The 12,054-nt window shown below is 45.6% G+C and overlaps 1 protein-coding gene across 7 annotated transcripts; it reads right to left on the reverse strand.

Annotated features, from left to right (window-relative positions):
- Positions 1-849: 849 nt before the first annotated feature.
- kdm1a (lysine (K)-specific demethylase 1a) lies at positions 850-11,963 on the reverse strand. 7 transcript variants are annotated; one of them, XM_079369948.1, is made up of 23 exons: positions 11,858-11,906; positions 11,067-11,103; positions 10,728-10,748; positions 10,210-10,503; positions 9,749-9,917; positions 9,504-9,637; positions 9,318-9,396; positions 9,137-9,229; positions 8,945-9,051; positions 8,561-8,642; positions 8,163-8,257; positions 7,298-7,315; positions 7,036-7,178; positions 6,858-6,948; positions 6,471-6,605; positions 5,165-5,238; positions 4,437-4,548; positions 4,200-4,332; positions 3,924-4,111; positions 2,816-2,930; positions 2,555-2,682; positions 2,000-2,146; positions 850-1,770 (listed from the first exon to the last, which is right to left on the reverse strand). In XM_079369948.1, the coding sequence occupies exons 2-23, from the start codon at positions 11,094-11,096 to the stop codon at positions 1,570-1,572; spliced, it is 2,589 nt and encodes an 862-aa protein (XP_079226074.1). In that variant the 5' UTR covers positions 11,097-11,103; positions 11,858-11,906; the 3' UTR covers positions 850-1,569. The 7 variants fall into 7 exon arrangements, with proteins under 7 accessions (XP_079226074.1, XP_079226077.1, XP_079226075.1 ...); XM_079369951.1 differs by lacking the exon at positions 11,067-11,103 and having other exon boundaries at positions 11,858-11,943; XM_079369949.1 differs by lacking the exon at positions 10,728-10,748 and having other exon boundaries at positions 11,858-11,907.
- Positions 11,964-12,054: the final 91 nt, after the last annotated feature.

The raw sequence follows: 12,054 nt of genomic DNA on the forward strand, positions 1-12,054 counted from the left end.
GCAGCTCTGAACGTGAATATTACTCTCAAATTTCAACGCAATTAATCTCAAGGCCTCGAAGGAACTTACTAAAAGAAATAATGTCAACTTCTCTTTTGGCACCAAAGTTAAAGTGTGAATGCTTGACAGTCACTTCCATGTTTACAGTCAAGCTTTCAGAGCAGCTAAAATGCTAAACTGGCACAGCCTAACCAATCAGCAGGGTTTGTTTTTTTTATCCGTCATGTAAGTAATAAATGTGCATGATGTTCTAAATACACACAAGAGTGTGTGGGAGGTGTTTGTAACTGTATAACATGACATGTGCTCAGACACACTGCGGCCTCTCCATCAATCAGTCCATGTGGGTTTATAACAACGAGCCTGCCTGCCAGTTTACAGTCACACACTGCTCCCAGCCTTTGGTTTCCCGAGGAGGTGAAAATACTCGAAGGCCGTCGTCCAAATCCGCGGCTCAAATGACCCTTGTTACATCAAACATTGTCCTCTGCTCGGGGTAATTATAACCACAAAACACGGCATGAGACGCAAAACAGTGAATGGAAAAGTGAGGGGCACAGAGCCCTGAAATACAACTCCACAGAAAAGCTCATAGCTCATGGTTGACCATTTTAATCCCCCCCCCCATTCATCAGATCCCCCACTATGTAGAGCTGCTGCCAGGGACCCTCATCTCTCTCTCTCTCTCTACCGGAGACCCTGGGAAGCAGCCAAAATCTGCAACGACGCAGGGTCACTTGAGGGTCATGGTAGAGGCAGAAATGTTCATTTTGAACATGCTATCCATGTGACGGCAGGACAGGACAAACTTTTCAAACCCGAGAAACACAAAGACGAGCCAAGACGACAAACGTTCTCTCTTCTTTTAATAACAAAAAATGGACAATATAAAAAAAGTACGCCATGACAAACATAATAAAATACTTAAAACTGCTATTGCAACAAAAACAAAAACATACACAATTCTTTCGACATATCTCTCTTATTTTTTTAACCTTTAATTCAAACTATTTTCACTACACTCTGCAACCTAAAAGTCAGACAGAAAGTCAGCTACAGTACGGAGCCGTGTCTGAAGCCCTCGTGAGTGACAGCAGAGGGAAGCGTCTTCAGCTTCGACAGGCCGAACAGCGAAGTGGATTTACACCGCATTTGTCATCATTACGTTTTTAGACGGGGGACATAAATAGATTTCTTAAATGAAATGCTATGCTTCTGTTCTTTTAAGGCTAGGTTAGTACATCTATGAAGTCTTCGACGAGTCGTTACATTGAAATGTAATAATGTTTGGATTGATTCATCGTCCTTCAGCAGAGCCCAGACTTCAGAGTCGCTTTTATTTCCTAAATAAAAGTCTGATGGGCTCAATTAAGGATTGTTAACTTCACAAATTACTCAGAGTGTCATTATTCGATTAAAGGCAAAGACCCGAAGTTGTGAGCGGGACTTCAAATATATTCACAGACAGAAATAACAGTTTATGGTTAGACTTTTTGAAACAAACAAAAAAAACAAACTGCTATGAATGGTGTGAGAGTTCAGAGCTGGCAGGAAATGGGAGAGTCATTTTCACACGCTGGGGGTGGGCTGAGCCTGCGGAGGGTTGCTGGCGGCTGTGGGCGTGGCTTGTCGGGGGAGTGTGTACATGGCACCGAGGAACTGATCTGCGATGCGTCCTGCCTCGCGGAGCCCGCTGAGCAGGGCGCCGTGGACGGTCGCCGGGTAATTCCTGATGGTGTGCTCCCCGGAGAAGAAGAGACGAGGGACAGGCTGAGAGGAGGGAGAAAAAAAAGACAGATTGAGAGCGATGCAGGACCGTCGTGAGAGAGAAAAAAAAAAATGTGGTAGTAAACCGCAAAAAGAATAATTAGTCAGCGTCCTAGTTTGACTTCTTCACATGAAAACAGCCCGAAAATAAGTTAAATATAAGCGTCAGGCCGCCCTCGCTCCCTCGCCTTCTCACACACATGAACACAAAGCATTTCTTCTTGGCGTGTACCTGTGAGGCTCCGGGTATCGCAGGGCCGGGCGTGATGGGCTGTGCCATCAGGTCATAGTCGTTACCCGAAGAACCTGCCGCCACGTACGAGTAGGATCCCCTCGCCCAGGGGTCTGCACGCCAACGGGTGACCACAGTTTCCTTGGGCTGCCATGACAACAAACAAACAAACACACACTTTAACGTTTGAGGGACCTGTGAGCAGCTGCAGGGCAAACGGTTCCACACGGCGGCCTCAGCGCGTGTGACTTCAGCCCGTTTCAAACCAGAAGCTAATGATTTATGACGGCTGGTTTGGACCGGACCCGGCTTCTGAGGGGCCCTTCACATGTGCTCGCTGTTTAAGGCCGTTCTGGTTTCGGGGGTCAATTCAGGAACCAATTCGACATTCCACATAAAGTAGTGGAAAAAAACCCAGAGAAACACTGATGGAGCTTAAAAAACAAAACCGCCACGACTTCCCTGTAAACAACCAACACGATAGAGTCGTTTTGGAAAACAACTAGACGCTCCATATTCACGAGGAGCGAACAGACACGGGCTGGACTCGTGTACCTGTGGCACAGCGCTGCTTCCAAATATTCCTTTGAGAATGGCCAGACAGCGTCCGACGATCACGTCGTCGCTGATGTTCTCCATGATACCCGCCGCCTCGCCGGCCATCAGAGCGAGTAAGATCGGGGCTGAAAGAGAGAGAAGAAAGGACACACTCTGTTTCAGAGACTTTTTAAAGGATGTGTGAGAGAAGAAAATATCTCAGCATCAAAAAATCCTTCTGCATCGTTTTATGGAAGTAAAAGACGTCTCGCTTTGCACCTTTGTAGAGGTTCCAGAAAAGGAAGAGTTCGCCCCGACTCGCCGTGGTGGAGCCGACGTGACCAAACAGGTTGACACTGGGATCCCAGAACACACGGTCGAAACACAACACCACCTTCAGACAGGGAGGAACACACACACACACACACACACACACACACACACACACACACACACACACACACACACACACACACACACACACACACACACACACACACACACACACACACACACACACACACACACACACACACACACACACACACACACACACACACACACACACACACACACACACACACACACACACACACACACACACACACACACAGAGTCACTAAACCAATCAAAGTGCTTCTTTGAATCAAAAGCTCCACTGTCTGGGAAGTTTCAGCTTCAGCACATTTACTGCCAACGCTGCAAACTTCAGGCTGTGTGTGGACGGCAGAGCGCCCTCTGCTGGCTGTGCAGTGTAAGTAGCAGCTCAGATTGCATAATAATGCAGCAGTCTCTCTCCTCTGTGCTGCAGCAGATTTAGAAGATAAAGCGCTCGGATGCAGATGATGCTCAGCAGCACACAGAGAAGAGGCGGTGGGGTCGGGACGGACGCGGGATGAGCACTCTGATCCGATTACAAACATCCTGGCAATGATCATCTTTCATCCGCACGCTAGCTCCGCTGGGATCGCCTCTCCCCTCCTGTACTTAGCCCAAACAATGCTCGTGACACACTTACAATCCATCCCATGTCTGAGGGAGGGAAAGTATTCATGCTGGATGCTGCTGACATCCAAAATCCGATATATGAACATGGAGGGGATACGAGCACAACTTCAAGTCAAGGTCAGATTCTAGCATGAGGACACTGCAGCACCAGGTCTCCCTGAAGAAACAGGATGTGCATGATTAACGAGCGGACGTGAAGTCTGATTTGAAGGTAACAGCTCATTTTAAAAGGAGAGCTTTTATCTCTGAACTTCCTGCTTAGAAGTCAGACTATTCAAGCTTCAGATTGACAACTGAATGAACTCCTGCAGTTTGGAGAATGGTTTAGAGACAAGAGGAGAAAAAGCAGGAAATCAGGAAAAAGGGAATAATAAAAAACCTTGTTGAGGTTGCCGAAGCCCATCCTCTGTATGGCAGACGTCTTCCACTCGGGCAGCGGGGGAACAAACTGCACGGCGGGGGGCTGCTGCTTCAACACGCCGAGAGGCAGGGTGCACAACACGGCGTCACACTTGTATATGAAGGTCTGTGTGGTGGAGCGGGTGTTGACTGCGATCACCTCACAGCCTGCAGATTGAACAGATGAATGACTGATCCACTGCACATCCATTAAAAAAAAAAAAACATGGGTTAAGGAGTCTCAGGGTGCACGCACCTGAAGCCGTGTACCGAACCTGCCGCACTGCAGTGTTCAGTTTGATGTCCAAGCCTTCAGCCAGCGCCACGGGAACGCAAGAGTAACCGTTCCTCACCGTCAGGTGGCTGCCGGTGAACTCAAAGTCATCGTCCTGTGGAATAATGAATGAACCTTCAAAGACTGCAGCGCAGCACATATGACTGAAGAGGCCTCGGGGACTTTTACATGCAGCGTCACGTCTGTCATGTGTTTTACCTGATCCCAGTGCTTGAGAGAAAGGGTGGAGAGGGGCGTAGCGTTGGCAAACTCCAGGTTGGCAAAGTGCCAGTCCAGGATCTGCCGATCCCTGGATGAGAGGTAAACATCACTGTGGGAAAGAAAGGAAGGAAAGAGACATGTTGATGAACGCTATTTAAACATCGCAGCGACACGTTGGCTCATGCACAAACTAGTAAACATGTAAGAATATATATTTAAACGCATCACGTTACCGATGAGGGTGAAATAAAAGGACGTCTGCCACGAGATGTAGACGGGTAAACACCGGTCTCTAAAGGCTGCAGGGCTCCGTTTACATAATCTTTGATGACGAGCTGACACTAAGTGATAATTGCTCCTGATCAGAACAATGACTACAGATCTGCCGTTACATCGCGGGCGAACGTACTGATCCAACCAGAGCAACGAGCTGCTGCTGCTTCTACTCGTTAAACTCAAAGATCCGTTTGTCGCCTGCGATTAATCTGCGTTAGAGACTTCAGACGTGCGTAAACACAGCTGCATGATGGGAACAAAAAAATGTCAGCGATCACTGTCTCTGTGTTTTATTTATTCTGGGTGAGCTAGTTTCATACTGGCTTTTTTCTGGTGACTGCTAACACGAACGCCTCGAACGTCCTGGGATGTCTTGTCTTTTAAATCTCGGTTCACAGAGAAATGTTGTTTTCTTTTCATTCTAGTGTTCCACTTCCTGGATCTGTTACCTTGGTGGATTTGCCTCGAGCTCCTGCAGCTTCTCCTCCAGCTTGACCTGCATCTCCACCAGCTCATCGTACTCCTACACAGAGACAAACACACACAGCTCAGGAGGTTTTTATATCAGTGCAGGAAAAGAGCGACGTAATGAGGAGAAAAACTTTGTTACATGTTGAAATTGAAAGATGCCTGAAATCTTCAAACGAACAAGATGCTGATTTCTGTTCATGTTAAACCCTCGTGCTGACATGTACACTATTTTACTGAACTGCTGTCAGACTTGGAGCGGCTGATGTCGAGGCTATACCAACTGGTTTCAATGTGAGCATCTGGCACATGTCTGTGTGAGTGTGAGCTCAAGGTAAACACCCCGAGGGTTTCAGGTCATGTGGAAAGGACGGGCAGTCTTGAAAAGAAGGGCTGACTCAACCTGTTCATCACCACAAAACAACCAACAGAGTCTGGTCACACCGCCGAGCACGTCCAGCCTCAGGACACACGGTGGCCCTGAGTCCAGTGCAGAGAGGTTTTAACATCCTAATGATGCCTTCAAGCTCGCCGTTTGACGTGGGAAAATACTAAAAATGGACTGAAAAGGGGGAAAATATCTCAACAACAAAGTCCTGACTGCCATCCTTTGACTGGCTGTTATATGATGCGGTCATAAGAGAACACACACACACTGCCCTGACTGAAAGTGTGTGTGTGTGTGAACATCCGCAGACATAAAGACAATCAGACAGTGATTCAAAGCCTTGAAGTGGTTTCTGAGTAAGTGCATGGATAGCAGACGAATCGGGTTCAGACGGCAGCTGTGTTTAAACCAACGGCAGCCTCCGTCTCAAACACACACATCGCTGCAGTGGATTTATACGCACCCGAAATAAAACAGCAGCACTCGCTCTAATAACACATCCCACCGTGGCGTTAGACCACTTAAACACAGCCTGTCTGGTTGACTTGGATCTCACGTCTATTTCTTCTCGTCTCGTGATGTTCAAACGAGTGAGCGAGTCCGTCTCTGCCCTCAGCGTTCATTCAAACCCACAACCTTCTGACCTGCTCATCAACCCCGGATATCTGGTGTTGCATCAAGGGAGACGAGTCTTCAGCAACTGAAAACACGGAGACGGTGCTGCAGCCCCAGCAGCACAGCTGGAACCATTTACCATTCAAACAGAACCGCTCTGAATAAATGACGTGAGGCCCCTGCAGCCTGATTTTATGCACGGGTCCGAATGCACTGAAGGAATAATGAAAGTGTCACAGAAGAATCAACAGCCAGTCTAGATAACGGTCTTATGTGGAGCTCACTTTGCAGAGCGCTGTGAGGTCGCGGTGCTTGCTCTTCACCAGGAACTCTGCCGTGATATCTCGGGGGGGTTTGACTTCGCTGGCCTCTTTGTGCTGCTGATGAAGCTCCTTCACCCGCTCCTTAGTGGTCACCATCTAGAATCAGACACAAGAGAGGAACGCCGTGAGGTTGATGTGCATGAGAAGAAACATTCAAGTCTGTTTTTATTAACTGTAACAAAAAGTGGATTTTTTTTTTTTACCAATTGAACAAAACAAGAAAAATAAAAGTCCTTGCAAATGTCAAAAGTGTTCCCTTTGATTTGTTTTGCTCGGATAAAATGTGATGCACCAAATACGTCTGAGAGTCATGTGGTCATAATGTGCCAAACTGAATATCGTGCTCACCTTGTTGAGAAGATCCCTGAGCTCTTCCTGAGTCTTTACAATCTTCTTCCAGTGTTCTATCTGCTCGTCTTTAACATGCTTCTCCTGCAGCCTGCAACACACACACACACGATGTGAGGTTTTATACATCTGCCCTCTCCTACTCTGTTTGCGTTCATGCAGTCGGCAGCGTACTCACTGTATGACCACCTCGAGGGCTTGTCCCAGAGAAACGGGTTTGTTGTTGAGGAAGTTGAAGTCAAGCTGGTGGCTGAGGTAGGAGGTGGCCTCCAGCAGTCTGTTGAACTCTTGCTCCACCATCTCGTCCTTTTCTTTTGGCACCTGGACGCACACACAACACACGCAGGCTGTCAGCCACGCTGATGACAGAAGTCATCAACCCCACAGGAAAGAATGAAGAGAAAAACACGCCACGCTCAAGACGCAGAGAAGATACTTACGCTCGTGCACCGTTCCCCCTTTAGTGGTCCATGAAGAGGACGAACACGGACAGCGTTGAAAAGAAGGAAAAAGAGGGGGGGGGAGAAGATATTAAGTAATCTCATCTTTAACGTGAAACAGCTTTGCACAACAGTAAAACACATGACTCTGTGTTTGCATTTTCCTGCAGGAGGAGGAAACCGTCTACACATGATGCAGATGCTCCAGCAGCCCTGTGGCGAGTCTCGAGTGCAGTGGAAGTGCCCTGAACGTGAACCTAAACATCCTACTACTGTTACTGCCACTTGATGGTCGGAACAAAAAAACGAGGGGGGAGGGATAACACTGTTTACTTGAAAAGTAAATTGCATTACGGTCATATCTGTTTCTGTTCTGAAAGGAACCGGAGCTGTTGTTGATGACACGCGAGGGTACGTGCTTAAATCAATCCACCGCTCGTTTGTGTTTTTGTGGCTCATGGAAAAGCAGATCAGTGCCTCCGGACAACAACGGGCTTTAAGAGGAGCTATTTAATCAGACACAGAAGTACTTCCACACTAACAGAGGAAACTGCTGTGCATAAACATCTTCTATTTAAGGAAGTAAACAACATCAGGTCCTGCTTTTCTTAAATGTCATTTGGAAGCATATATCTAATGCAGATGGAGCCTCGCTGCTGAGACTGATGTTTTTTATTTGTTTGGATGTGAACTTATTCTAATGCACGTTTAAAAATGTCAACAAGACACTCTTACGATCCATCAGACGTTGAAGCTATTTAAGCGCTCGTGTTCATAAATATAAAGCACATTGAATGCTAATGAGGGAACTTGAGAGTAGTGCTGATGACGGGTGATTCAGGATGATTTGATTGGTTGAACTCACAGCTTGGCCGTTGGCTTCGTACAGCGGACACTTCTGTTTGATCTTTGCCAGCTCCATGTTCACCTGCTTACTGATCACTGCCATGGGGTTCCCTCCTGGCAATAACACACACACACACACACACAGATGATGATGTCTGCATAAACATGGCCACCGACACCATCTACTGGTAGGTTTAAGTAAAAGCAGAGTCAGTATCACTCCTCCACTTCAACTGTCTAAGCCTAAAATCTTTTTTTATTTTTAAAGAATAATTTATTTTTCATGTCAGCGTTCAAATTCTAAAAAACATGAAACCTAAAAGCACTGTATAAGACGAAAGGGTTTAAGGATACGCAGTCTTAATGTTGTGATCGACTTCAACTCTGACATCCGATACACCTGAGTGTGGATCTCACCTAGGCCTGTCACCACCATGGCACCCAGATCGGCGACATAGTTTCCCTTCCTGAACGTGGCCACTCTGCCTCCGACACGGTCCTGAAGGAGAAGATGAAAAAAAACAGTTTTAATGCTGAAGTCGCAAACATCGACCACCTGTAAACATAAAACTACATCAAGCAAAGTATGTTTCCTTCATTCGTCTGGTTGTCATGGTAACCCTTAAAAAACGCACGTATCCCACACAACATTTAGTGCACTTACATCTGTGCCTGTGCTTATCTATAAAAAATAAACTAAGTGCTATAAATGATACACACATACAGCTGGTAATGTGAAGAAGAAAAAAAAACACAGACTGGCGTTACAACAGAAAAATAGAAATCCTGTTGGAGACTTACCCGGGCCTCCAATACTGTAACATCCATCCCAAAGCTCTGCAGCTGCCGTGCTGCAGCCAACCCAGACACGCCTCCGCCGATGACTATAACCTTCCCCGTCTTTTTAGCTGCAACAACGAGCAAGAGGTGAGTTCACTGGATGTCATTAAAACACTGAGAATCTTTTGGTGAGTTTAAGTGAAGGGAACTCACTGGGCAGAGGTTTGACTCTCTTGTAGATACCAAAGTTAATGAGGCCGTGCCTCTCTAAGTAGCTGTGTATCCTGTGGACCAGTACAGCGTCACCTGAAAAGAGAACGTGGTCACTTGACGTCTGTGTGGTTGTGATCTTTGACAACATTTATGTGAAAATAATTAGAATAGAGGTTCTCACTGTTGTACGGAGCTTCAAGCTGCTGTGCTGTTGCTTCAAACGTCAGCTGGATCTTTGGGTTGTCCAGCCACAGTTGGAGCTGCATGACGTTAAAGTAAATTATCACGTAGTAATAAAGTAGTAAAATAAACGTGTTAGTCCTTAGGTTGTTGGTTTTTTTTTTAAAGCACAGAGTAATGCACTCACCGTACGATTGCGTATGTAGAGGAAAACCTTCTGCGTCTGCTGAGGTCCGCTGATGATGTCGGGAAAGCAGGCGGCCTCCTGGGATGTCATACGGTCATGAGGCAGACGGCTCTGAAAAGCAGCTCCCTCTACACCTACAAATAAACTAACTAAATCACTGCAATAATAACAGCTTATGCAAGATCAAGTGAAGACCACAAACAACAGGAATGATTATATTTTTACAATTTCGATGACTTTCTCACCAGAAGGTTCCTCTGGCTCACTGTCATTCTCTTCCTCTACTGGTGGAGCTGGAGGCGGGATGACCTGCTTCCTCTCTTTCTCCGCTTTAGCATTTCTCTCCTCCTCCGAGTAGTATTCGTCCTCCGATAGATTAGCCAGGCTTTCGTCCATCTCGCGGTACTCCACCTGCAACGGTTGGCACAATAAAAGCAACATTAAAACCAACGTAACGGTATCTGGTTGGCTTCTACGATCCCACGTCACATAAAGGTGGAAATATCTCTTTTGGAAGAAAGGTTCAAGAGTCTTCAAAAACGTCACTGCAAAGACAAGGAGAAATTTGTTTAAATGATGACACATGTATAAAACAAACTGTCCCAATAACTGACTAACTTTTGTTCATTTGTATTTATTCAATAATTGGCACAAATCTTCTGCTCCCTCTCTGTAGAGGGAGGAAAGAGAACCATTTGATGCTTACTTTCGCTCGCTTACGGCGACTCGTTCTTCGAACTTCAGCTGCGTCTTGTTCTGCACCCCCAGGCCCCCCGTGGTGGGGCAAAGGGGCTCCACCAGGTTCCCCACTAGGGGAAGACCTCTCTTTTTTCTTTACATCCATGGGGCCTGCAGCCGATCCTGAAGGGCCCGTCTGGGCATCAGAAACCGGGGCCCTATCACCTCCTACTGCTCCTGCAGAAGATGACGTGGAGGAGGAAGAGGAGCCGGCATCTGACTTCTTGCTTGACAGCATCATGGAGGATGTTGGAGGCCTCTCCTGAAGAAAGGACAAACAGAAACCAAGTATCTAAATGGAGGTAAAACAACAACAGCACAATACAGAATCTTCTTTTAAATGAAATGGTTAAAAAGTAAAACTAGCATAGTAGTATAAATACAAAAATAAAACACTCCTAAGGGAAAGATGAGTATGATGAAATGTGAATTGTGCATATTGAGAGCAAATCAACCAAAGAAAAAAGAAAAGTAATGGTTGTGTACCTCCTTCCTGGGTTTGAGGTTCTGAGAATATAAAATGTGACAAACATAAGTATTTCATTATGTCCATCAACTGATAATAAACATTAATATCAGGCCTTAAGAATGCTTTCAAAACACTAAATTCAGTTAAGTAAAATTGATTGATCACTTTACTTTGGGGGTCAGTGAATGCACCTGCTGTAGATCTAAAACACCCCCCCAATACACTGCAGAGCCCGTGGAGGTGCTCTACCAAAATCTGCACACTGAAATGATTTAAGCAATACATTGACTGTGCATGAATGTCATGATTTATGAAATGAGGGCACCATGGTTTACAATAACCTTTTCTTGTTTTACCCATTTCTCCGTGCACCTGGTAATATCCATTCAAACACTAAGAAATGAAGACAGAACCAGAAATAATGTTATATCTGAGCAAAATACGGTACGCCGGCTTACGTTGGATAAAACTAATTGAGATCAAACAAAAAAAAAACATTTATTATTATTGTGTAAAACATGCTCGGATAAACACATTGTGTAATGCACCGCGAGCTCCCTTGTTTGTCAAAACCTGCTCATTTACTGAGCCAGCAAAAGGAGAGTTTTCACGGGAGGAAAACAAGTCGGCAATGTATCCTTAAAAATCCCTCATGCCTTGTGTAACACTCTGAGGAGAAACGGTATACTTTATAAAAAAAACCTTTGTGTCGCCTTAGCAACCAGACCAAATGGACGAGCTAGCAAGTTAGCTGCTGCAGGCTAGCTCGCGTTAGCTGGCGGTTTCTCATCTCAAATGTAGCTTACCTAAAGCATTTATTAACACAATAACAACTCCTTTTTTTAATATTCTGGCAAAAAGAACGAGCACTGAAAATTTAGTTTCCGAGTCTGCTTTGATTGCGTTGTGTATTCAAATCAGCAACCGTTCCATGGTAGCTAACAAAGCTAACAATGAGATCTGGCTAACACCAACTGTAGCGAAGGAGCAGGTGCGAGTGAGAAAGAAAAGGGCCAGCTGTGCTAAAAACAAAGGACTTTTTATTGATAAACGGCATGTGAAATGTAAGACAAGCTTTCCCCCTCTCGGCGAAGCGTTGTCTTCGGAAATACAGATACATATTTAGTGTAGAAAATGTGAAAATTACCTCTCAAACCTCCGAAGATGTCAACACAAAGACGGCTCAGTTGCAGGCTTTTTTCCTTTTCAACGAGCTTCTTCGTGATTGGTTGAGCAAATTTGTTACTCAATACCCCTAAGTCAAACGATTGGCTTAACTTACTGTCAATCAAAAAAGGGGGCGGATAATCAAAAACTCCTCCTTCTCAACGATTTATTATTAAT

The sequence above is a fragment of the Symphodus melops genome (genome assembly GCF_947650265.1).
Source record: "Symphodus melops genome assembly, chromosome: 19".
Taxonomy (NCBI): Eukaryota; Metazoa; Chordata; class Actinopteri; order Labriformes; family Labridae; genus Symphodus; species Symphodus melops.

What these genes read in the sequence shown, in the direction of transcription:
- kdm1a (XM_079369945.1), bottom strand. Translation starts at nt 11,096, where the DNA reads ATGGATATTACCAGGTGCACGGAGAAATGGGTAAAACAAGAAAAG. An exon ending in AATGGGTAAAACAAGAAAAG is followed by an intron (nt 10,749 to 11,051) that starts GTTATTGTAAAC and finishes TTATATTCTCAG; the next exon opens with AACCTCAAACCCAGGAAGGA. An exon ending in GTCGCCGTAAGCGAGCGAAA is followed by an intron (nt 9,918 to 10,209) that starts GTAAGCATCAAA and finishes TGCCAACCGTTG; the next exon opens with CAGGTGGAGTACCGCGAGAT.